At 31.9% G+C, this 27,378-nt stretch overlaps 3 protein-coding genes across 4 annotated transcripts; all 3 read right to left on the bottom strand.

The window, feature by feature from the left end:
• Positions 1-5,708: 5,708 nt before the first annotated feature.
• LOC112707440 (PRA1 family protein H) lies at positions 5,709-8,258 on the bottom strand. The gene is made up of 4 exons (XM_025759181.3): positions 7,637-8,258; positions 7,015-7,151; positions 6,289-6,360; positions 5,709-6,188 (listed from the first exon to the last, which is right to left on the bottom strand). Exons 1-4 carry the CDS (start codon positions 8,068-8,070, stop codon positions 6,115-6,117), a joined length of 717 nt encoding a protein of 238 aa, XP_025614966.1. The 5' UTR covers positions 8,071-8,258; the 3' UTR covers positions 5,709-6,114.
• Positions 8,259-10,627: 2,369 nt separating this feature from the next.
• Positions 10,628-13,711, bottom strand: LOC112707439 (uncharacterized). 2 transcript variants are annotated; one of them, XM_025759179.3, is made up of 4 exons: positions 13,559-13,711; positions 13,313-13,385; positions 11,122-12,942; positions 10,628-10,927 (listed from the first exon to the last, which is right to left on the bottom strand). In XM_025759179.3, the coding sequence occupies exons 2-4, from the start codon at positions 13,373-13,375 to the stop codon at positions 10,862-10,864; spliced, it is 1,950 nt and encodes a 649-aa protein (XP_025614964.1). In that variant the 5' UTR covers positions 13,376-13,385; positions 13,559-13,711; the 3' UTR covers positions 10,628-10,861. The 2 variants fall into 2 exon arrangements, with proteins under 2 accessions (XP_025614964.1, XP_072057403.1); XM_072201302.1 differs by having other exon boundaries at positions 13,313-13,700.
• Positions 13,712-21,693: 7,982 nt separating this feature from the next.
• LOC112707438 (protein yippee-like At5g53940) lies at positions 21,694-27,378 on the bottom strand. The gene is made up of 5 exons (XM_025759178.3): positions 25,587-27,378; positions 24,768-24,811; positions 22,811-22,919; positions 22,265-22,320; positions 21,694-22,164 (listed from the first exon to the last, which is right to left on the bottom strand). Exons 1-5 carry the CDS (start codon positions 25,680-25,682, stop codon positions 22,083-22,085), a joined length of 387 nt encoding a protein of 128 aa, XP_025614963.1. The 5' UTR covers positions 25,683-27,378; the 3' UTR covers positions 21,694-22,082.

Below are 27,378 nucleotides of genomic sequence, written 5' to 3'. Positions count from 1 at the left end.
GACTAACTGGCTAAGTTTGGGGCTACCACTAATTGAATAGCTATAACTATCTCACCTTTTTTATTCATCTTTATTTATTTGTTTATCTATTTCATTATTTCATCTGTTACTACCAATTTTTTTTTCTCTTTTTTCAATCTAACAAGATGAGCTTGGGGGCTGCCATAATCACAATTCCGATTTATAGGTCGGAAGCTCAACCAGTTTAATTGAAAATTTTCACAGGTCAACTATAAATCGGAATATAATTAAAACTAAATAAACACGTGATATTTCAGGAGTACGTGGAGAGTACGTACTTTGATTTCCTAACAGACTTATCCTATTAAATCAAACAACTACGTGCCAACCCAAATGGGCACAGAAATCTCTCCGCAAATCTCTCTGAAGAAGAGCACTAAAGAGCAGTTATCACCCACTCAATAACAGCTCCACAATATCAGACTCACTAAGTAATTCTATAAATACATCCACTCCCAATCTTAGGTACACAACGCTATTCATTCTGAGTCATTTGATATTCATCTTATACTCTTACTAACTTGAGCGTTGGAGTCTCTTTGCAGGTCCCAACCTCCTCCGGTGTTCCTTGATGGCTGAAGTATAGCTCGGCATCTGTGCTCTTAGGACAGAAAACTCCATACACACGGAAGAAGGAGTTATATCTCGGTACTAGAAGGAGTTATACCTCGGCTCAGATTACTGGACAGGAACAATTTTTATGGGTAAATTTTTTTTGAAACGTTTAAAAAAGTAAAATACCAAGCATTCACGAACAGAAATATAAATAAACATAAGATAACTAAACTGATAATGTACATCATATATAATTCATGTAGTGTTATATAAAAATAACTGGTAAATATACACCCTCATTACTCTCTCTCTCTACATACATACATACATAATAAGATAGAAATACTTATGCTACATCTTGATAAGGCGTTTATGTAGTCTTTCACTTGTTACAAGATAGTAAACCAAATTGTTCGCATAAAGATCCTAAGTATTTCTTGTTCTATGCCTTTTTCGCGGGTTAGTTGCCTTTGAATTTTGTCATCTTGACAAATTTTTAAGGTCACTTTTTGAATAAGGGAGATTAACTGTCCGTAACTTAAGAAGTCATACGTAATGATCCCATCCAAAGTTAAGCTCCTAATTTTATCCCTTACTTTGTCTCCTAAGGGGATTGGGAGACCGGCTAAGAATTTTTCTTTTCAAAAAGGTTGTTGACTATCCTCCCTTGTATATACTCTTGTTAAGAAGGTATCTTTATACCATATAAAGTCAGATAAGAATTTACACTTAAGATTAGATAGAAGTTCCGCAGATCAATCCTTCCATGAGGACGGATACCAATGAAACAATTTGCTATGGTGAAGAATAAAGTGCTAACAACATCTGTAATGGTTTTCCCATTGTTATCAAGAATAGGTTCACCATCATAATGGCTGAAAGGATTGAGGTCCTTTGATCATCAATAAGATAATTATCTCACAATCCTTTAAGTTGTCTTGAAAATCCTAACACTTATGACGCTTGCTACTACATTTTTAGAACTTTCGTGGACTGTTTGATAGGTTGTACAAACCATTATCATATGTTGTAACATATGTATGATATTGTATTCGGTTTTTTTATCTATGTTTCATTCATAGACATTGTTGGCATTGAAGCTATTGAAACCTAACTCTCGATCTTCAAGAGCCAATTCAGGAGCTGTGGTCTAGAGATAATGTTGTGATGAAGGTTTAGTGAGGCCTTTCTATTTTGTAATGGAATTGGTTATGATAAGATTAGCTCTAGGTGATTCTAGACTTTCCTCAAAGTCATGTGACTCCTCATTGATGACGTTAAGGGATGCTTTTGTTGATTGTCTTGTGACTCTGTTGGATGATTCTGTTGTCTGAGGAATTTCTGGTATAATTATTTGGCTGATGAGGTGGTTGATTTTTATAAGAACTTGGGAGTCGCCTGAATTTAGTTTTAGTATGGAGGTTCGGAGGCTTTGTTTAGTTTTTTGGATAATCTTAAAAATTTTGAATAGGATTTTTTCTAAAGGTTTGGATGTAGAAGTTTCGTAAAGATAGATTGATAATTTTAGAACTTAATTTCTATCCTAAAGTTTGTAAGTATTTGTTTATATAGTTGGCTTGTTTTATAATGTTTTTTTTTATGTCTTTAGGCCCAACAGCTTCGTCGAGGTTTTTTGTTTTGAGAGGTGAAGCTATAAGTAGAATTTTTTTTGTGCCTATGATTTAAGGACAAATTGTCCAACTGGGGGAATTTCAGATTGAACTAAGTTCCATTCTTTCACTTTCCAAGTTGTTATGACATCTGCAGAAGCTATACTCATGTTTGTTTTGAAGGGATACTCAATGTTATTCTTGATAGTATATGCATGGAACCATTCAAAGAATGGAATATGCATTTTGACTTGTTGAAGAAAGTTATAATATTCTTCCCTAAAATGTGAAATTTGAGACGCCTTAAACGTTTGTAAGTGTCATTCCCTCTAAAGTTTTCATTCTTTAAAGTTAACATTCTTACGTAAGGATTTCTTATCTATAACAAATTTTTCAGTACGCAGCATCATGTAAAGAGGAATATGTGGACGATTGGATAGATTGTTGGTCTACATCCTCTTCTTTTTGGTAAATAGGTAGGTCTAGGAATACTAGAGTTTGTTTGTAATCCGGTTAGGTTGATTTCAGAGTTGATTGTTCTAATTTGTCGATTAGGAAGAGAGGAATGAGACCTTATAGAGAAAGATCTCCTTGCTTAGGCGAAGTCAGACCTATAAGTAGATGCTGCTTCAGACCTCGAAGAAAATGAATTTCTTCTGTCAAAGAAGATTTCAACTTTTCTAGTTTTCTCTTATTTAATTTCTTGTAATTGGGGGTGCCTGTATGGGTAGAGTAGGTGTGGCTCTGTCTATTGCCTAAGATTCAAGAAGATCAATTTCATCTCATTTGATAAGGCGAGATAGAGTGGCGTTTGTCTTTGTCATATCCGTGACAAACAAAGTTGTTTTACGGTCGGTTATTTTTAGAAGGACTCGAGAATTACAAATATTTATGACTTTGTACTAAATCTTATATATTAAAGCTGCATGAATGGATCCTTCATTCATGTCCAAGCCATGAAGTCAGATATTGAGAAAAAAAGTGAGCTTAAGATATTTCTATCTAACAAACTCACAGTTTTGTTGAAAAAATAATTGAAATAGACCGGACCATGCCCTAGACTGATTTCAACTGGTCCTATAAGGGAATAATGGAAGTTATTATGCCTAATATCTCTTAGACACATGAGAATGGATGCATTTAAACCTTCTCTAATAAGTAGTTTAACTGCTACTTGAATACATCCTATATGAAGATATTTATTTTTTCGGATATATTCTTGGATAGATTGTTTGTTTAGAAGGTGCGTAGAATTTCTTACTAGACTCGTGCCTTAGAAGAATGTTGTTTTCAACAGTTTTGATAATGTAATCAGATTTGCTGTCACATTTGATTTCTTCAGGAACATATAGTTCATTATGGAAAATGTTTGGTATTTTCCAGTTGTCTATAGTTTGATTAATATCTTTGAAGCAAACTTCTTCTTCAAAGATATTATGTTTGAGAGAGAGTTCCTCAGTTTGAGACACTTTCTCAAAAAGGATGTTGGATCTTGTGTGAGAGTTTGAGGGATTGTTATAAATTTGTTCTTTGAAGCGTCTTGTAAGGGAGCGAATGAAAGACATTTTCTTTCTCGCAGTCCAGTTATAAGGGTTGGTAGCAAAATAAGCCTTCCACTTTTTTGCCTTTTTATACAAAGATGTCTAAAGGGTGCTCTCATAAAAAAAATTACTGATATCATTGTCCTCCTTTAGTTCAGTAGAAATATGCCTATTAACATTAAACTATCACTCATCCACTGAAACTGAATTTTAACTCTTTTTTTTTGAAACAGACTTTCTGGATCCATAGCTACCAGGAACTCTTAGTGTTTTTTTTTTTTTAATTATTTACAACAACATAATTTAGTTTGCCTTACTACCCTATCAACAGGTCTTACTGCTACTGCCTTGTAAATGATGAGAAGAAATAGCATGTACTTCCAGATATGAAAATTAGCTTCATCATATGTAAACAAAACAAGAAAACAGAATAAGGAAAAACAAGAAGAAGAAAGAGAAACAGAAACAGAGAGCAAGAAGAAGATATTACTGTGAAAGAAGAGGAAGAAGAGATCGAAGTAAAAGATGATGACAGAAAGAGCAAGAAGAAGATGAAGAATGAAAAGAGAGAGCAAGAAGAAGAGAGAGTGCCTGGAAATGACCATGAAGAAAAGCTAATGTTAGGATTTTTCACAAGATAATATAAGGGGTAATAGTGGAATAATGAAAAATAACCATGGACAAAAAGAAGAAACAATTTTATTAAAAATTCCGTGTCCACTATCTTATTTCCGTGTCCATCAGTGTCCTTCGTTTAGAAGTGGACACAAAAATAAAAAAAAAAGTGTCCCAGAGACACTGTGTCCAGTGTCTATATCTCTCTGTCCAAACACGTTTACATGTGTACTATCCATGTCTCTGTGTCATATTCACAGAAACAAACGCATTCATATAGACCTAAAAAGACACTAATTTTATATTGTATTTAATAAGACAGAATACACCATTTATTATTATACTAAAATTTTAATTTTACTCTTATTATTTTAGCATCACCATCATTGCTTCTACTTTTCTCATTTTTCTATCAGAATTATCTAAAACTACCACCACTTTTAAACCAAACCCAAAAATTACAAAACTCTTATTCAAACTAAAATTCAATATGTATAATAATAAAAATTAAATTCATAGAAATGTGGTCTTTGGAGTGATTTAGAAGCATTCATTTCTATTTTTATACAATTTAAATTAAATTAAGAGATATAAGATTAACAAAAACTTTAATTTTAACTCAAATAAAAAAATACACAAATTCAATCTTTTCAATAAAAGATAAAAATAAAAAAAATTCAAACTTAGAGACTACAAGTTAAGACGACAAGCAATGAGATGCAAAAAAGACAATAAGATAAGGAAAGGAGACTACAAAAATGTAGAAAGGACATCGGTGGTTGTTCTCCATCTACAAAAATTCTGAAGAACAAGGACATAGGCACATGTGTGAAAATCTTAAAGATCAAGAACAAAGGCACATGAGGGAGGGTGAGACAGAAGAAACACTCTTTGAAGAAGACGAATTGCCGGTTGAGGACAGTACCGTCGAAGCTCCAAACCAACGGCAGGTAGAAGGCTAAAATTATAAAAAAAAATAGTGTCTTAGGTTAAAAATTTGTATCTCACCATTTTAAAAAAAATACAAAAGACGAAACAAACACTATACATATACTTCTGTATACTCCCATGTCTATGTTTTGATAGACATATATACCAAAAACAAACAAAATATAACTTTTCAATCCCGTTGAAGCTCCACCATGAATACTACATACTCTCCTCCACCGAAGGCCACATGCCCCCAATCCTCACCATTCCACCATTTTAAATTATATCTAAACAGTTGAAGAAAGCGGAATATCCCGTACCACACAACCACAACGCCATACGTGAACATCTAATATTTTAAGACTCGTCTTATGTAAATATATAAATCTCACACCTCATTTAAAGGTAGAAAAATGTGCATAACAAGAGAGTAAAATGAATACAAATAAAATATATAAATGATCTCATCTTATCAGTATGCCAAAGTTCTTGTATACATCAAAATTTCCAAATTTTCAAATTTCTTTTAAGTTTATTTGTCTAGCACTTAAAAACTAAAAATATACAAAATTAAATAATAAGAAAGTAGGAAAATTGGATTCCTGACTCATGAAAGGCGCCAACCTGCTGATTATAAGGAGACCCTGAGCCCCTGAGCCCCATATCCTTGGGACTTGGGAGGAAAAGGCCTACTATCCAAAACCTAAGACACTAACTGTCCCCCTAATTCTGCACTTGCATAATCCTTCTATAATCAGAGCCAAAGCCCCTTGCAATTGAATCATCGGAGTAAAATGTGCTTGATGAAGGCGGGTGCTTCGCTGTTTTCTCTGATTGATCAATCACCTACCCCTGCCGACGGGCGGCAATTGCTTTGCGGGGGTCAACTTCCTAAATGCAGCATGCAGAATCATGCCTACAGAGTTTTTGAACCTTCTTTCAGTAATCTTGTAGATATAGGAGACAAGATAAAAGAAATGAGGTAGCAAAAGGACTATGAACTCAGAAACACTCACTTGCATAGCTGACACTTAAGGCACAAAAGAGGGCCACTTGGACATTGGAATAAATTAGAATAACTGCTGTTACTGCAGAACATAAGATCCAAACCTGAGTTAGATAAATTGTTCTAACATATTCACAAACAATGTACTACAGACACCAGTTACCTCAGCATACACATACATATGAATATATGAAAGATTAAATGCCCATTTAGTTAGCATCTAAAGATCTTTTTTAAAAAAAAAATAAATTCCATGTAACTCTCTCAACAAACAAAAGAAACTAATATCTCTCCCTTTTAATGGTAAGGGACTACTCCAAGGTTTCCAAGTCCCAATAGACTAATTTGTTCCCCCAAATTTTCATCGGGGACCAAAAGATAATGTATGCAGAAACTAAGGGATGTCATATGAGATCAGTAGAAAGTTATTTCTATGCAAGAGAATGCCACAAAAGTTATTTCATATGCTACACAGGGAATAGTTTGAGATTTTCATGTTGTGTTTGTTCTCTGTATACCCCGCTGATTCTGCCAAACCCATTCCCTTGGCTGTGGTTTTGCTGGATACTAACTTCTGTTTACATATTAACCTCTAATTCAAGCCAAGCCAAGCCAAGCAGCACATACCTATCTTTGAATGTTACAGTTACATTCCCAATAAAACTCATAGAATTCATAAGAAAAATATTTGTTTTTCACCCATTATCTAGTTAAGCCAGTAGAAATTACAGCTCACCGCATTGGGCTAGGCGAAGCAAACACTGCCGAGTTATAGGATATTGATCCAATTGCCATTTGTCATTGAAATACTTGAAGAAATCCCAAATTGCCAAACATGATATCAGCCCAACAAGAGCAATTGGCATCTGATACCTGCAAACCATAAAAGAAACACACATTCAAATCAAACAACAGCAGCAAAAAGCAATACAACAACTCAACAAGAGGCAGATTAAGACACCACAGGAAAGAAAAAGCACCAAACTGCTAAAACCACACTATGAGAAACAGAAGATAGCAACCAACCATGAAGCATCCACCTTAATACAAGAAATACCCCAATTCTAACTTCATTAAAAATATCAATAACATGCTGCACAAAATTTACAAAATTAGAAGTATACACCTGAACTAAAAATCCAAATTTGGCCACTTTAAACACATTAACCACAAGCACCTAAAAAATAATAACAATAACAAAAAACTACTAAAATTGTGCAACTCAGAGCATCATCACACATTCATATGCACAATCTGCATAGATAAGCATAAAGAAACAGAATTTTCCCCCAAAAAACCACACCCACCCAACTCAATCTTAACCACAAAACAGCAAAGATCAAAAGAATCCCACTCACAAGGCGCAAGCGAAGAAGAGGATGAACAAATAAGCATAGTTACGAGCATAGCGCTTAACGTTCTCGTGAACCCTCAATCGCGCCTGGGCGGACGAAGAAGGGAAGGAGTAGGACCCGGAGAAGCCAACGAAGGCGCGAGACCACGACGGAGTGTCGCCGGCGAAGTCTTCGGCGGCGAGCTTGGCGAGGGGGTTGAGTGTGAGGAGAGAGAAGAGAATGGCGAGGCGGGAGAAGAGGGAGACGAAGAATCCAGAAGCAGGGGTGGCGGCGGAGGTGGAGGGGTCACCAGTGAAGGAGGAAGAGGAGGAAGAGGAGGTGGTGGTGGTAGCGGAGGTGTTGTGGTCGAGGACTTCGAGGTAGCCGGAGTCCCGAAGCCAGGATTCGAAGGCGGGTTCGGGAACGCTTAGGGCTAAGGGATTGGATGCGAACACCATCGCCCTTCCCCGAAACGACGTCACTCGCGGTTGGTTGTTGTCGTTTTTCTGTTTTTCAGCTAAGCGCTCTCTGTTTCTTTAATGCACCTTGAAGTCTTTGCCTTCGACTTCCTAGTTCCTCCAGATAAATAAAAGAGTCCGTCCTTGTCCATTTTTTTTGAAGGATGAAGCGATTTTTGTTAAAAAACAAAAATACTTCGATCATCAATATTTTTATTTTAGATAATATGATTTTTTTGTTAAAAAAATTATTTAAATAATAATAAAAATTAATTTTGTAAAAATTTTATTTGTATTTTGTAAAGATTTTAAACCTTTAAAAAAATATTTTTAATAATATATTCGATTATTACCATTATTACCACTACCTTCTTGATCCTCATTATTATTTCTCCTGTTTCTATTATTTTCATTATTTTATCATCATTATTATTTTCACTATCGTCATTATCACCAATATCAATATTTTAACATTAAATTTTTTTTCCATTTCTTATTTGATGTTATTTTTTTAAAAGGTACTTGTACTACAATTACTTTTTTTTGCGACATCATTTTCATCGATAGTTTTACTTCACTTAACCACCATTGGTGAAGGAACTTTTCAAAAACAAACTTATTAATAGTTTGTGGAGGTTTAAAACCCCCCACAAAATACAAATAAAACCCCTCACAAAACTAATTTTTATTATTATTTAACAAATTTTTTAACAGAACGATCGTATTGTCCTAAAATAAAAAAGTTGAGAATCGAAGTGTGCTTTTTTTGGACAGGAATCGTTTTGTCCTTCGTGAAAATGAATAAGGACCGGATTGGGTGTTTACTCTAAATAAAAGGAAAAAGGACAAATCGAGCTCTGACTTTTTGATCTACGGACATTTAAGTTTTTGAGAATTTAAAAATATATTTAAGTCATTCACCTCTTTATATATCGATTCTCGAGTCTAATTCGTTCAATTTTAAAAACTATCTTACGTGTGTATCCATATTAATCAGGTCAGGACTGGGAGTCACGTTTGATTTTTCCGTTGACTCTGACAGACCCAAGTGAACATAAGAGATCAATATGTCGATTTTGAAAAAGTCAGGACTTAAATGTATTTTCAAATTCTCGAAGATTTAAATGTTTGCAGATCAAAAGATCAAGAACCTATTTGTCCTTTTTTCTAAATAAAAAATAGAATAAATGACATAAATTCAAACTTTTTGTTTTAGATACAAATAATTTTTTTAAATTAAAAATATAAAATATTCTATTTTTTAAAGTGTGAAATATTTAAATTTTTTAAAAATTTAATTTATTTTTATATATTTTGGACAAATAAATTTAAGTATTTTGTATTTTAAGAAATAAAAAATATTTTTATATTTTTAATTAATAAAAAATTTATAAATTTTTGAATTAAAAAATTAGAAATTTATTTATTTTTTATTTTAATATTTTTTTTATTAATTTAAAAGTCACGACAAACGACTTGACCGTTGGAGAGTTGTGAAAATTTTTGGAAAGGATAAAAAACCTTCTAAATCTAAATTTTACAATCAATTATCGTTTAATATTCAAATTAATCCCTAAAAAATAGAACATTTTTAAAATTATCTTTAAAAAATTTTCAATCAGTTAATCTTTTAAAGATTATAAATTAATTATATTTGTCTTTTATTAACTCCATTAATAATTTTTGTCATCAATTGATGATAAAAAATATTAATTGATAACATAGATAATACTTGACATATTTAATTGGACGTTAATTAGATATATTCATCAAAATCTATTAATTTATTCCTTTTTTCCAATTATATAATCTATATTTTCAACATAATTTAATGACAAAATTGATAGATTTTTATAAGCATCTATGGTTAGCATCCAATTAAACATGACAGGTCTCATATATGTTGTCAGTTAATGTTCTACGTCATTAATGTTATTGAAAATATAAGTAATTTGTAATCTTTGAATGACTAATTTAATTGAAAAAATCTTTTAAAAACGAATTTAAAAAAGTCTTATCTTTCAAGAATTAATTTGACTATTATTCCATCAATTATCCTATAAAAAAATTCGTATTTAATGCTCACAATTTTTTACTATCCTACTAAAAGAATTTTAGTTATATTCTATTATGTCAGATTTAATTATTATAGTGATTGATTATTTAAGTAAAAAAACATATAAATTAATATGTATAAATATATATAACTGACATTAGGTATTAAGGCTCAACTTAACCATTTTTGGCATTGCCCTTTCTTCTCTTCTATCAAAAAATGCCCATGGTCTAGAGATATTTTGATTGAACTCATTCATTCATTCAAATTCAGATTTTTTTTTGTTTGGACAGAGGAGTTGAATTTAATATTTCAAATTCAGTTCTATGCTCAGTGGAATTCAAGTTACTCCAGCAGTATGGACTAGTAGAAGTTGTAGCTGTAAAGCAAGAAATTAGGGTGGAACTCTGAAGAAACTGCAATCTGCAAAGCAGATTAACAGTTCCTTAATATCTAGAAAACATTTTAGAATCTACTAAAAAGACAGCAACTCCAAAGGTATTCATGGTGCAATGGATGCATTCCATTAATAAAACAGTAGCAAACTACATTATGGTCACCTAAGACATCAACTAGAACGAAATACAGCTAATACAGTTTGACCAAGTTCTAGAGTTCATACATGGTCTATCCATGAGTTTCTTGGCTTTTCCGCAAGTGTTACTCTTTTTATATACCGAAGTAGATGAACAAATCGACTCGAAGCCACTTGTCACCACAAGAATGGATGTGTCATCATCGCTTGAGTTGCCTTCTAGCCAATGCAGGAGTTTTCTTGGGGATATAAACTTGGTAGCTAACCTGGACAATCACAAACGATTAGATTAGAAATATAAAAAAGGACAGAATTGTTACATGCATAACTCGATGTATCATAATATGAATTGTATCTAGAGATACATTGAATTGTTAATTGTTAAGATATCCAATTTTCCAAAGTGACATACTTTGAAAAATTCAGAATCTCAGAAATGAAGAAATGATTGTACACTCACCTGTACCATTTCGCCACCTTTCATCAAACTCATTGTTTTCCGCTCAAACTGCGAATCATGGTTGGATTCATCTTGCAATTTTCCGGAGTTATTCACTACTGATGAGTTTTCATCGCCAGATTTATTCTTAGTGGAGTTGCTCACCTCATCGACATCTTTGCTACTGTTATTAACATTCTGAATTGCAGCTTGAGTGGTCCTGGCTGCATTTTCTGCACCACCTTCAGCCACTGGAAGCTTCACATTAGGAGGTGCAAGTGAGGCAGATGTTTGCTTGAATGCTAACTGCGAGTGCTCCTCGATTTCATCTTGTCCATTATTAGAAGGCTTAGAAACAGCAGAAGATAATCCTTCATTGTTATCAACATTATCAATGTTACTATGACTTGCAATGTGAGAAGCCTCGGAAGTATCCCCACCATTACTTCCCTCTGCGACCAATGACTTTTCCATAGAAAGTCTAGACACAGGTTTTTGCTTCAGAGATAAGCATCTTTGAAGTGATTCATGGGTAGACTCTGGTGTGGTCGACTCTGGGTTTTTTGTCCTGTAATCAATAGATTCTATGATTGTTTCAGTGGGTTTATATGCATCACTAACCTTTTCTTGCGCACAGGTCAAGTGATTCTTGGCAGAACCAGATATATCTTTGTCCATGTTTAACAAATCACTGTTTCTTCGATGAGCGTTTAAACCTCTCCTCTCAATAGGAGAACTAGTTTCTTCTACAAAGATTTTATTATCGAAATTTGTCCCTAAAGCCTCGTTATTAACATTAGACTTACCTTGAATTCCACCATGGTTACAAGATTGCTTTACCTGGCTAATAATTTTATTTTTCTGATAGGAAATTTTTGCAGAAGACTGGATCCCACCTCGGAACTTCTTTAAGTTTTCCAACGCCTTCTGTCTTAGAATTGACTCCAAGTCATCACCATTCAGATTACCCTCAAAAGCCTCACTCGTCTTCTTCAGATATTCACTTGTCCCGGCACTATCAACATTCTTGTCTCCTATCTCACCCTCAACACTCAATTTCTCATCCGTTGTGGGAACTGTGTGATGATCCACCTCTCTTTTTGCGCCCCCTTCATTACTGCCGTTACTTCTACAAGGGTAATCATAATCATCTAAAATCTCCTCCTTATTATCATTTCTAGAAAATTCCCTAGGTTCTTCTGCCTCTTTTACAACAGTAATAACTGATCGGAGCCTCCTCGAATTGCTCTCACCTACATAATTCTCTTCAAAAAAGTTCTCTTTGGTCCTTTCATAACTACTTTCACTAGATCGACTAAATGATGAACTACTTCTGGGCCTATATCTACTACTCTTTTCACTCCCAATTCTCTCTTTCTCCAATCTCCGTTTCTCATTCTCTTTTCTAAGTGATCTTCCCCTGTGACTCTCATATTGATCATCATCACCGGCAGAAGTCCCACCCTGAAATGAAGAGCAGGTGCTCCGTGACCCACTGCTTCTTGAACTAACACTTACCTCTTTCCTAATCTTTTTCTTGTAAAGCTTCTCCTTCACCTCAGGCTCACTTTTTCTCTTCAACTTTTTCCTCTTCCTAGCATAGTGAGAGTCCTCACTGCTGTCACTGCTGTATGAACGTCTCCTAGCCCTCTTCCGACTTTTCACATCTTTTCTTGAGCGAGACCGATCCCTTTTTCTTCTGTAATTATCTTCAGAGCTAGAGGACACTGATGTGTGCAAACTTTTTGAATCATCATAGTCAGAGCTAGAAGAAGAAACATCACGGCGGCGAACCTTCTTGGATTTATATTTCCGACTCTTACTTTTACTTCTTGGCTTGGTCTAAAACATCAAATTAGGTAGATATTCATGATGAATTTGCATTACTGAGAACAAAAACAGGGATACCCACACTCAATTTTGATTGGAAAACCCAACAACCAATCAAATTTGTCCTCGTGCTCATACAACAACAACAACAACATAAAAATGCTACATTGAAAAACCAAAACGAAAACCTAATCCCAGAAAGAAAAGGATTTTCCTATCAGGCTGATGTATATGATAAAACAACCACTAGATTTTTGAGTTCGCAAAACACAGGGCAATATCAGAAATTCAGTTTCTTTTTCCTAAAATTTTGTAATTCGAAGCATAAAATCAAATACCCTAAGATACAAAATAATAATTGAATTTAAATGAGAGTACCAACCTTAGACTTGGAGGAGTGCTTGGAACGTTTCTTCTTGAGTGAAGCGGAGGATTTCTTCCCCATTTCAAGCGACCTGCAAAATCACGATTTAAAAAACAAGAGGGGAAAAAACGAGAGAGAAAAAAGGAGAAGCTGTTAATAGGCAAAAGAGGAATTGATGGAACAAATAATTGAATGGAGAAAGCAAAAGGGTAAAAGAAAGTTTGATGCTTTTTGCGGATGTGTGAAACCAATTGGCACTATTACCCTTTTTCCTCTGAAATCCTTTTCGCTGCTCAAACCTATTTATACCATTAAAGCCACTCCTTTGTTCGAGATCAACTAACTCTCCGCCACAGACTGGGAACTGGGAAGTGTGAACAAGTAATTCATTTTTCGAGTTAATAGTCAAATGAATTCTTGAAAAATAAAATATTTTTTAAATTTATTCTAAAAATTATTTTAATTAAATTAATTTTTTAAAATTATAAATTAATTATATTTGTCTTATAATTTTTTTTAAATATTGATATTGTAAAAAGTTAATTGATAATTTATATAATATTTGATATGTCTAACTAGATATTGATTAAATATGTTTATGAAAATTTATTAATTTAGTTATTTTTTTGAATTACAAAATTTCTATTTCTAATATGATTTAGTGACTAAATTGATAGATTTTCGTAAACATACTTAGTCAACGTTATGTATCATGTATGTTATCAGTTAACATTTTACATCATTAATCTGTTGACGAAAATTATGAGTAGCGTAACTAAAGACAAATATGATTAATTCGTAATTTTTAAAAGATCAATTTGATTAAAAAAATCTTTCAGAAACGAATTTAAATAATGTCTTATTTTTTAAGAACTAATTTGGCTATTAATCCTTCATTTTTTTCTTTCTTTTTTTTTATTTTAAGCTTTTACAAAAGCAAAATATGAAGCAAAATAAATGAATAACTGTATAAGAGGGCACCGGATTTCATGGTCCCAAAACGTTTCGAACATTAAATGGTCCTATAACAAAATATGTTTTTTAAATTTTTTTAATAACGGTTAAATAGTCTTTATTTAATTTTAATTATAAATTATTCTTTTATATATTATTTAATTATAAAATCTATTTTTTTATAAATTATTTTATTATTTATCTATCATATTTATTGATAATAAAAAATAATAACGAATTAGATCTTCCATTAATCCTAATAAATATTTTGGCAATCCTAATTAATTAGAATTTTATGCTTGATTCGTTACATCCGTATAGGTCTGTGAAATCGTGTTTGTTAGATAATCAATCGATTGAATACACAAAACAATCAATTAAATTTCTGATTTTCTCAAAATTCAATCAATTGGAATCTATACACAATCGATTGAATTTTAAAAGACATGTGAATTTTTTCTTATTCAATGGATTGTTCATGTTACCCAATAAATTAAAGTCTTCAAAGTAATATAAAGGTCTCAATCTTATGCAACCCCTTACCATCTCATTCCCATCTGCGAATTATTGACGACTATAAAATTGAATATTCAAGCCTCAAAAAAAGAACTATCTTTCTTTTAATAAGCCTAACCTCAAATCAGGTCTTTGTCATTACGCATGCATAGCCTCCAGTATGAGAATCAAGGCATTCTACTAGGGCAGTGCACACATGTGAAAACATTTTGGAGCTAACTAGTTTAAAGTAGGCTTTGTTAAGTGAATCATCTGCATACTCAAGGTCATGATTATCCAAGATTTGAATAATGCTGGAAAGACTAGCAAGATGTTGCAGATGGATTCTCAGGTAGTCACTCTTTATGTCTTCCAAAAACAAGCGAATACCTGTTACAGGCCTACTGATGATTGAATATCTAACAAACATAATATCACTAATCTATCAGGATGTAAAGGATCAAGGATAAAATTCTAATTGATTAGAATTGCTAAAATATTTATTACGATTAATGGAAGATCTAATTCGTTATTATTTTTATTTTTTATTTTAATAAATATGATAGATAAATGATAAAATAATAATTTATAAAATAAAAAAATTATAATTAAATAATATATAAATAATTAATTTGTAATTAAAATTAAATAAAGATTATTTAGCTGTTATTAAAACACTTAAAAAATATATTTTATTATGGGACCATTTAATAGTCCAAATATTATAAAATCATCGAATCTAATGCCGTATAAGAGTATTAGACACCTCGAGTGATTTGAGTTTTTTATTTTTCATTGAATTACTGATGTTCAAATTTTGTCATTTATTTTCTCTATTTAGCATTTACTATTGAGACATTATTATTGAATGGGCTTCTTTTTATTTAAATAAAATAAATTAATTATTTACTCAAATAAATTGAAATACAGAATTTTACCATTTTAAATATTTAGTTATATTTTTGCTGACCAAAAAAAATGAAAGCATACACTACAAAAATTGCGAGATAGCATTTTCGCATTTCCTGACAGCTTTGCCTTTATAACTAGCAAAATCATAGAGAAATTTTCTCCAATTTTAAGAGACCATAATAGAGAAAATGAAAAATATTTTTGAACCTGGTGCCTGTGAAAATGGAAGCATTAACGTTCAAAAACTTCTTTATAAATACCAAAGTAGCATAGCAAATTTTTCACAACCACATACCTCTATTTATCATTCTGTTCATCTCTATCTCTCATTCTTTACCTTTTTCTCTTAAAGTTAACACAAAAAACTTCTTTATAAATACCAAAGTAGCATAGCAAATTTTTCACAACCACATACCTCTATTTATCATTCTGTTCATCTCTATCTCTCATTCTTTACCTTTTTCTCTTAAAGTTAACACAAAATGGCAACTCAATGCGTTAATATTGTTGTTTATCCAAATGCAACAATTAGACACAACAATGATAATACATCTTTTGAATGCAATGATCGAGTTACAATGCAAACATGGGAGTTACATTCATTGATTGAGTTAGAAAGTTTGACTCTGGTGAACATGAATTTACTGGGGAGGAAACACATAAGGAAAATAGAATTTCGATTTTTATTTGTCGATGAAAATTGAAAGTCAAAGAGTGTGTTATGACTTAAAGATGATGAACATATTCGTGCTATGTTCGAATTGCATGAGAAGATTATGGTACAACAAGTGATGAAGCTTTACATTAAAATCAGGGACATAATTTAAAGTTCTTCGTCTTCATGTTTATGCATGGCGAGTTCTATGTCGGGACCGAGCCACAGCCGAGGGAAGCATCATTTGTACCCCCTAGTGCTGAGTTTTTAGAAGACTCAGAGACGTTCAAGGATTATTGGATAAAAATTGGTTCGGAGAACTACAGTAATGATGAGATGGAGTTCATTCCAAAAACACAAGATTTTGGATTTACGCAATCACAGTTCAACTTGCTGTCATCACCTCCTCCTCCCCTCGTTCGCAAGTTCCAAGCTATTATTCTACATTGGACCTTGATGCTATTAAGTTTGATTCATTGTCTTTTGGTCTCGAGACCCCTGATAACTACAACATAGATAGGAGTGTGGAGTTGCGACTCGAGCACAGATTCTATAACAGAAAATATGTACACCTAGCCATAAAAAAATTACAACATTCGGAGAAGCGTTGAGTATCGAATATTGAGTTTGATCAAATGAAGTACCACTGTCGTTGCAAGCATTATGCAGCTAGTTGTAGATAGAGCATTCGAGTTGCTTATCATCAGAACCTTAGATAATAGGAGAATCGCAAGTGCGAGACACATCATACATGTTTAGCAACAACTTATGTCCCAAGATCATGCACAACTAGATTGCAACCTGATAAGGGTACTTCAGGAAGCTCTGGAGGAAAGTTACAAGTTCAAGGCATAAAAAAAAAGGTTTGAATGGCAAAACAAAAAGCAATTGCTCATATTTATGGAGATTGAGAAGAGTCATACCACCAACTTCTGAGTTGTTGAATGTGATAAATCGCTTTTTGGCCAGTATGGTGCATGATCTCCAACTTGTCCATATTATCGAGTTGATCTTCGAAACTTTGACTCTATGCAGTTCGATAAAGTATTATAGACATTTTTCCCTTGCATAGAAGCATTCAAATATTGTAAGCCTCTTATATCTATTGATGAAAAGACTCATCTTAATGAAAAATATGGAGGGGTTCTATTAATGACCATTGCACAATATGAGAACTCAAACATCCTTCTAACTGAATTTGCACTGATTAAGTCAGAGACAACAGAATCTTGGTCTTTCTTTTTAAAGAATTTGCGTCATCATGTTACCCCACAACAAGACATCCTTAATATCCAATAGGGATGGAGCAATTTGCACAGCAATTAAGGCAGGGAAAATGGGTGGACACCTCCTTCTACATACCATGTCTACTATATTTGTCATATGGCTACGAACTTCATGTCTAAGTTCAAGTTAAAGAAGAGAAGCAAGACTTGGTCAATGTTACATATTCTCCAACCGATGAAGGTTATTAATACTACTTGAGAGCTCTTAGAAACAAAAGGCAAGAAATGGTTACTTGGATAAAGCCCTTCAAAAATGAAATGTGGCTGCAACACTGTGATTCGAGCAAATGGTATGGGCACATGACAACTAACATATTTAAATTCGTCAGTGTTGTTTTGAGAGGGACATATAACCTAACTGTTACGGCAATTATCCGATCCACGTATATATGGTTACAAGAACATGTACCAACACTACATCCTATCGAGACAAAAACCTACTTAATTGACAGTCGCATATCCGTTGTCGGGATACCAATCCCCTAAGACTCACTCTCAAATTGTGCTCTCCAAGCACCATACCAGTCAACATGCTTGGTTGGCCACCACTTGTCATCACGTCTGACATTCACATGCAATAGACCGTCGATATTTACTAGTGGCTCTAGAATGTGCTGCTGTCCTTCAAACTGATGCAACACTTAGTCAGTATGGTAAAATTCTATGTACTGGAAGTAGACAATAGGCACCACAGTCATTCAACTCAACCTCTCACTGTCACTCCTAATCCATAGCGGTGAAAGAACTTGCAATTGCAGGAAATCGTAAGTTGTCCATTGAAACTGTAATGATAAGTGTATAATTGAAAAGACAATAAAGTATAAAAGAGCAATAAATAGCGAATTAAAAATAAATAATAAATTATATACCTTGTCAAAAGAGACAAAGTCCAACTGCTTCCTCCATTGTTGCAATCTCTATCCCATCAATCTAAGGAAACAAAAATGATACAAAACATGATTTAAATAAAAAATATGATAAATACCAAAGAACTTAAAATCATTTTCATATCTCATAGTTAGCGAAAATGACAACGTGTCTTGGTTTGGGAGACACTAGTTTAAAAATCTGTTATATCAGGATAGAAGAAGAGGGATATAACCTGCTAAGTCACCCACCTCATAATTGATAGTCATACCCAAAGAATGGTAAATCTATACAAGCATCGCCAATCCCATGGATATGACTGACACCTCTCCAAATCAAGGAGTAACGGGATCCATTTGATATGCACCACACACTACACTTGTCAATCATCAACAGATTACCATTCAACTTAAGGATATAACACCGTGCATACTGTTTAAGAACGTCAAGCGGTGCATCTATTGGCATATTCTTAGGCTGAGTTTTCAGCCATGTCATTCTAATGCTGTACAACATTTAATATGCTTCACTCTTCTAAACTTGTCACAATGGAGGCATGGTTCTAAGTGCATTCGCAACCAACTCCCATGGATCATTGTCATACCATCTCTAAAAATTTTATATGCACTCTCCAACGTCCAATTGGCTCTCTATTTATGTGTAAACGGAGATGATATGCAACATTTTGAATGGTAATTGTACACTCTCCATAGCATGTGAAAAGTATGCATCTCAGGACGTCACCTCTCCATAAAAATAAATAATAAGTTATCAAAAGTGAAGTCTCTAATATGTACAACATCTAAAAAAATCTATCCCATCCAAAAAAAGGAGTATGTTTGGTGGTCCTTCAACTAAATCTTTATTCCTCCTAAAAAATAGGGCTCTACGGCTCTCTGTTGAAAATTAAATAAATTATGTATTCCTAAACAAATAAATCTCATAATTTAATGAAAACAATAATCTAAAAAATTTAATAATAATATACTATATACACACTCCTAATAAAATTAATAAGTCTAATTCTAAGCAAATAAATGAAAAAATCTAAGAGTGTATTTGTTTGAGGTGAAAATGGGAGAAAAAGAAAAAGAGAAAAGAAATTGAAAGGAAAATAGTTATTTTTTCTTGTTTGGTTGAAAAGAAAAATAGGAGAGGAAGAAAAATGGATGGAAAAATATTGGTGGGACTCACTAATTTTTTTCCTCTCCAACAATAGAAAAAAATGAAGAGAAAATTAATTCTCTTTCTCTACTTTCAATATTATCCCTTTACTTTTTTTAATATATTTTATAATATAAGGATAAAATTGTATTTTTATAATATTTCTTTCCTTTTTATTTTTCTTTCATCCAAACACATCTAAGAAAAATAAAAATCCACTCAATTTCTTTCATTTCCTTTCTATTTCCTTCTTCTTTATTTCCTTCTTTCCAACTAAACATAGTCTAAATAAATATAGATTAACTATTAATTTATTTTTCTATCCGCTAATCTAAATAAATAAATTTCAAATTTTAATCTCTATTATCTTAACAACTAAACATTACTACTAACTAGTTTATATTTCTACTAATTTAAACAAAAATAAATAGCAAAAATTTAATTTTTATAACTAGAAAAATTAAAAAATTATGCAATATTGACTTGCTCGTTTAGATGGCTCACAAATGTGTCCGTCTTCATTCAGTCTCAATTAATGTCACTACTGTGCGGCATTTTCTTCCACTTCTCTTCTCTTCTCTTCACTTCACCACTCAAAATGTCTCTCTCACTCAAAGTAAAACTTCACAAATAAAAGTATCTGAAAACACTAGCAAGGGGTGCGCTATTTATAGGCTCAACTCCACCGTTTTTGCTGGCAACGAAAACGCAATTGGGAAAAAAATTTATACTTGGTTTTCGCTATCAGTGCAATTGGAAAATATTTTCTTACTTGTTTTCGCTGGTAGCAACAGCAAAATTGGAAAAAGAAATTTGCACTATTCTCGCTATCAACACCTACGCAATCTTCGTAGTTTATGTTTTCGCTTTTTTTTTTACCAGTGAAAACATAACTAAATGTTTAAAACAGTAAAATTTTGTATGTCGATTTGTTTGAGTAAATAATTAATTTATTTTAATTAAATAAAAAAAAGCCTTATCGAACGTGATGACTAAATTTTCATTAGTTCAAACCAAATTTGCAATAAAAAAATCTGATTAAACTGGTACAACCCTACAAAATTTCTTATATAAAAAAATACCAAAAATTTCATATCTAAGGTAAATTTAAGTGTACTAGTTTTATAGCATTTCTCTTTACAAAGAATATATCATATAAGGTAAAAACTCATATATAACTATTTTTATATGAAGTTGATAAATGAAAATAAAATGATTTTATATTAAGACAACTGCATGCAAATTTTCATCGTTATATAACCTACATAAGTCATGTGAGATATATTTTACTTTCAATTACAAAATAACATTTGTTGGAATTAGGTACTCAATAATTTGCCTCCTAAGCATCAAACTCAAATGCCTTAGTGGAAGCGAAGCAGATGTTACTCGTTGCTGATGTTAAAAAGAAAACATCACATTGTTGTTGGAACTTGGAAGTAGTTAACAACTAGTAAATGCAAAATCAATCAATTGTAGTGTTCAATGTACTCAGTAACCACATGACTAAATCACAAGCGATCTTAGTATCTTACCATTAAGGCATTAACCCAAAAGCAAGTAAACAGAAGTTTGCTAGGTAAATAGCACATTTGATGATCTGTTTTGAGCCTTTTAAACCATAATTTCTAAACCAAAAATGGAACTTAGTATAAGCAATGCAAGCTCGGTTAGTATAGAAATTAGAAAATATTGGATGCAAGTTCGGTTAGTCTAGAAAATGTTGGGTTAGCCATCTAAGTTTGTTGACCTGAAAATGTGAGATCTGATATAGTAAAATTTTTATTTTTCATAAATAATTTATTAAAATTAGCTTTTCTAGAAGCTACTTTTCAAAAATCATAACTATATATAACAAATCAAAATAAAATTAACTTTAAATAAACAAAGTCATAAACTACAAAATTGTTTGGTAAAATTACTTTAAATATTTAAAAGACATGACTTTAATAAAATATAAAAATAAATATAAATATCTATTAATATATAATGTTATATCAGATTTAAAAAAAAAAATCTAACTTCAAAATAAAATCTTCATAAATACTTTTAAAAATACCCTTACCTTTTCAAAACTAAAAACACAAGATCATAATTCTTTTGATTTACTCATTTACCAAACAAAAACATCTCTAAAAAACCGATAATGCTTCGTGCATTATGGTAATCTGTCAGAGTATATTTGAATCATGATGGACATGTGTCTCCTTCATGTCTTCTAGAGAAAAATCTGAAACAACTTTTTCATATTTTTCCTTTCACACATTATACACACTATTCAGAACCCTTTCATCATACGCCACATTGCTACTTCTAGGAGGAGAAGGAGGAAAAAAGAGCATAACGAACTTTCTTGATTATAAATATTTTCATGGTTCACCATTTTTATTTTCATGTACAGAAAACAGTGCACTGTTCTTTCCCCGGGTCCAACAGGTACAGAAGATTTAGGATGCTAATCTTCACCATCGCTCATGCTGGCACGGGTGTCAATGTAGAATTCAGTGGAGAAATCAATCTCATCAACAATCCTCCCTCTGTTTTGTTGACACAGAATATGCAGAGTCAGCATAAACACTACGAAGGAGAAAGTGCAATTGCCTTAACCAAGATAGGTGACGACATAATCATCGATACCTTTCAAGAACAAACTTTCCCTCTTTATACTTTTGGCTCTTCTCATGCGCCGATTCCTGAGACATTAAATTTTCAAAGGTCAAGAGCTGTGTTTGGATAGAGTCAGAGTTTCGGATTTAAAAGCATACACCTTAATTATCTTGACATCTAGTTAATTTAGCAGTTAATAAATATGAATTTATGCTAATTAGCATGAAATATTGGCAAATCATTCATGGGGATTCATATGTACGACTAAATAAATCCATGAGTAAACAATCAATCATGTCCTTACCAAAACCACAAAGGACCGGGTCATTCCTCACAATGGAAAAAGGGTGACCGCACTTTAATATGTTATCTTTTTTAATTGTGCGAAACAAACTTGTCTAGTGAGGAATGAATTTTTCAATTTCAAATTCTTAAGAACTGTTGGACAAGATTGGTAGTTTACTCTAAATACTTCTAGATCACTCATCCAGCAAATATGTTCAGCAAGAATTAGCTAGGTATGCAATACTATGTCTAGATACATGAAATTGAGTCAAGATTAGAGAGGAGGATTACATATTTCCAACCAATTATTTGACCACAGCAACAGCAAAAAATATCAGCCACGGTATGCAGTCCTGAAAGCATCATCCTTTCCTCTAGTACACCCATTGTGAAGTTCACACTGGATCACAGACATAAAAAGTTAAGTATATTATATGAGAGTTGGAATATTAAGATATAGTGATGTTTTAGTCCACTACCGATAGAACCAAACACTTTCCTATATTTAATTACAGTATCTGCAAAAGATGAGTGTGTTCACAAATGTGATCTCAAAACATTACCATCTATTGAATAAGAGGGTTAGATGACAAGGTGCACAAACTGATCGACATTATGAGTTTTAAAATGCAAGTCAATATCAAATGTATCTCATGTTATGCGTTTTTTGGTACACTCAATGTTATGAGTTTTGATGCACAAAAAATCATTTGCTTCATTTAGGCATGCTCCTTGTAGTGAGAGTTTGAATAAATGCATATCGATTCCAAACACCAAAGAGAAACAACAAAGTTCATGGGGGAGAAGTTAATATAGGAAAAAGTTCATGGGAGGAAAATCTTCAACTAAAACCAAGTGCAACAACATTTTTAGTAATTTTGTCATACAACTAAAAGTGTGTATTTGTTCACTGAACATGCTAAATACATCATATAATCTAGGGAAGCAAGAAAGTTTGAAATCACATTTAAAACAAAAGGAATGTTAGTGTCAGTGATCACATTAATGCAAAAGCATACCTGTTTTGAACAGCAGACATATATAAGTTACTGGCTTCACTTCACTATGTACATCACTGGCTTATTTAGTAAAGACATGAATTAAAAAAAAATTGTAATAATATTTAAGGAGATCAAATATTTAGGGCCGGTATTGGATGCAGATTAGTATCGCACTGCACCATGTTTGCTATATTTCTTTTGTAGATTTGAAAGTTCAAATCAGTTCATAGGTCACTTTGGAGAATCCAATGTATACTTCAAACTCATTCCAATAACAAAAGATTATGCCAGTTCTGGATTTTCGTCATTGTAAACTCATGAATCCAAATCTTTAGGCTGTCAAGAAAAATCTAAGATTAATGGCTGTCAAGAAAAATCTAAGATTAATTTCCAAAAAGAAAAAAACTAGTATGCATATATTTTCATCAGGAAAGGTTGACATTTATTAGGACCAGTGTTAAAAGGACGGAAATGCCGAACCACTATTTTGATTGTGCTTGCTAAATAAGATGGAGATCAAAACTGTATTAGGATTAAAGAAAATCAACGAAATAGGAAAATATTTAAGATAAAGATTAACTTAAAGCATGGTAATTCCTTAGTCATCCTGCTCCTTAATAGCAAGAATAAAGATGTTTATGCAACAAAAGCTTGTGGAATGCATGAAAATAAATACATACATTTTCCGAACAACACAAAAGGATTGAGCCTTTCAAAACACGAAAATTTTTCCCCATGGATCCATTGTTTCTGACACTTGCACTGCACATGTTTCTACTTTCTAATCCATCTGAGAAGTCTTGGACAGCTATAAGCATTTTCTGCTATGTAAATGTATGTTACTAATTATTGTCTCCTCTGAAATTTACAGCAGTTTCCAATCCATATATGTCAGCATTTTAAATTAAAGTAATAAGTTCAAAAGCTTTGATTTTCAACTCCCTCAAGATGCAAATGCAGTTAGTGTTTCCAAAGAAAAATAGAAAGGGAGAAAAAGACAAGAAGAAAAGCTATAAACTCATAATGCAATTCTAGTATAAATTTGACTTTTACAGAACATGATTGCCCTATTACCTGGATTCTTGGGGAGTATCAAATTATGCTAAATGCAATTTTCAGCGAGCAATATATATAGATATAATAAGAACCAGCATGTTATATTACCATACAAATATACACGACTATCATAACTTGTAAACCATTAGGGTAATCACTAGGGTATAGAAAAATAACTAAAGTATACTCACGCATTGTTGAAGAGATATGCTTTTCCCCTCCGGCAATGAAATGCCTGAAAGAATGAACGGTAACGGAAGATTAAGACCAGAAGAAATTTACCAATCCAGAATAGCAGCTGGTTAACTTTGAGTATGTGAATTATATAAACAAGAAAATATTAAAAGTAACCCCGAAAATTCATACAGCAAAGAGTGAAAACGACATATATTAAGTTCAGAGCGAAGCTTTGTCACATCAACCTTTTGTGCATTTTCCTCTGTTATATATATAGTTTGACACATCATGAAAAGTGAAAGAAAGATAATTAATTGCAAAACTCATCATGAGCATTGATTAAGCACCACTAGAAAAATCAACATGAACCTATGCATTATGACTTTTCCAATGGAGAATTTGATCCTGACTTGTTCATGAATTCAACTGAACAGTAACAAAGCATTGAAGTCAAGGAAATCAAAGACTCACTGATGTGCATGACGCATCCAATAATTGGGAACTTAGGGTTACACCTCAGTAAGGATATATACAAAATACACCCTAGAAAAATAAAAATCAAATTGCTTGAAACACATAATAGTTCTTAATCCTCAAATACCCCATTTTGAAAATAAAATAATGAATTTTCCATATTACAACATATGAGAAAATATATCAAATTAGGAAAAATCCAATGCTCAAAATCAAGGCAGGTACAGAAAAAGTAGCTCAAACAGAAAATTTTACAGAACAATATCAATTCTATTAGCTAAAAACATTGAGAGAGAGAAATTGAAATAATAATTATTAAAGAATGATATGGTAGGGTAAGGTAGGGTAGAGTAGGGTACCCGAGAGATGAGATCATCAGCAAGGGCCAAGTGAGTTTTGCAGAACTTGCATCTATAAGATCTTCCCTCAAGCTCCACCACAAACACTCTTCCCATCGTCGTTTGAGATCTTTATTTTTGTTGAAGGAGGAGGTTCTGAGAAGCTCTTCTTTGTTGTAACCACCACCCAAAGGGTAGACGAAAAGTCAATTGTGCTGTGTACGAACAGAAGAGCTTGGAAGTGAAGACTCCTCAGAGGATAAACGGCAATGGCAGTGGTATGAACGCGACACGTGCAACTCTGGAATGTGAGTGGGGGCAACTCTGTAATTTGAACTTTTGTTTATTGCTACCACGTGACATCACGTGATTACCCCTTATCCAAAACAGTCTGGAAAAATAGTAAGCATAAGTTAATTAATTTTATTTTTTGAAAATTTTAATATTTTAATTTAATTCTAATGATATTAACGTAAGCTAAGTTACTTGTTTAAGATTGCGGATTTAAGTTTTTTTATTTTTGGTAAAAAAATAAAAAATTAATTAAAAATTAATTTAAATTATATTAACATATTAAACTGCTAAAGTTGATCGAAAACAAAAAGATAAAGTTTAGAAATATAGTAATTTATAAAGAAACGATTAAAGTTGAAACCATTTTTTTTTATCATTTTTTGGTAACTATGTCCTGCCAAATATAATGATTAATTAATTATTAATTTATAGTCTGTTGGGTTTTGGTTAAATTCTAAAAAGATACATGGGACAAATGAATTTTGAGCGTAGTTAAAGTAATGTTATAGAGAATGATTTGTTATAGTTGGACAATAAATTATTATATATAAAAGATAAAATTTAAATTTTTTATATTTAAATTTTTGAATAAAATAAAAAAATTATTTTTACAAAAAAATTATTTAAAATTATATCCCAAAATTTAACTTTTTTTTGGATGGAGGCAAATTCATGTATCCCACTGAATTTTATAAAATTCATAAGTTCATGCTGTCCTCAACAAATTTTTTTAGATCAGAATAATTTTTTGTGAAAATAATTTTTTTATTTTATTCTAAAAAATTTCAATAATAAATTGATTACATCACCAATTTAAATTAGTTTTCCATTAGAATTCTAAGATTTGTACAAGTTTATTTTATTTAAATTATTGTGGACCTTTTTTTTTGGGTCGGAAAATTATTGTGGACTTGTTTTGTATAAGTTTATTTTATTGCAAATTGGACCTATTAACATAATGATTGGACAACGGCCAAAAACTTTTACGCTTTGGACTTTCAACGTGGTTTGACAAACATTAATCCATACCGAAAAATTTGGTGAGTTCATTTGGGTATATATTTGTTTGAATTGGCGTTTATTAAATTGGAATTTAAATAAATATAATTTTATAGAATTAAGTTTGAATAGAAGTAAGTATGTGTTAATATAATTTATATTTAATAAAAAATTAACTTTGATAGAATGAATATTATTTAAATAATGTTAGTTAAAATTATTTTTTGATAGATAATTATTAAAAGGAATATAATTTTAAATTATAATAATATCTTTTTAAGCATGTTTATTTTTTTTATTTTTTTAGTATATTTTTTATATAGTATTTTTTTAGTGTTTTTAATATTTTTTTTAGTACGTTATAATTTTTTGATATTTTTTTACTATTATTATTATATATGATTAATTTTTTATTTAATTTGCTTTACCTAATAAGATCAATAAATCATATTATAAAAATATAGCAATATTAAACAAAGGTCAGTTTTATGGTGTCTATGAATTTTTGTCTAAATGTTAC

This window comes from Arachis hypogaea, chromosome 8 (genome assembly GCF_003086295.3).
Source record: "Arachis hypogaea cultivar Tifrunner chromosome 8, arahy.Tifrunner.gnm2.J5K5, whole genome shotgun sequence".
NCBI classification, from domain to species: domain Eukaryota; kingdom Viridiplantae; phylum Streptophyta; class Magnoliopsida; order Fabales; family Fabaceae; genus Arachis; species Arachis hypogaea.
This window is presented reverse-complemented; position numbering and strand designations above follow the sequence as displayed.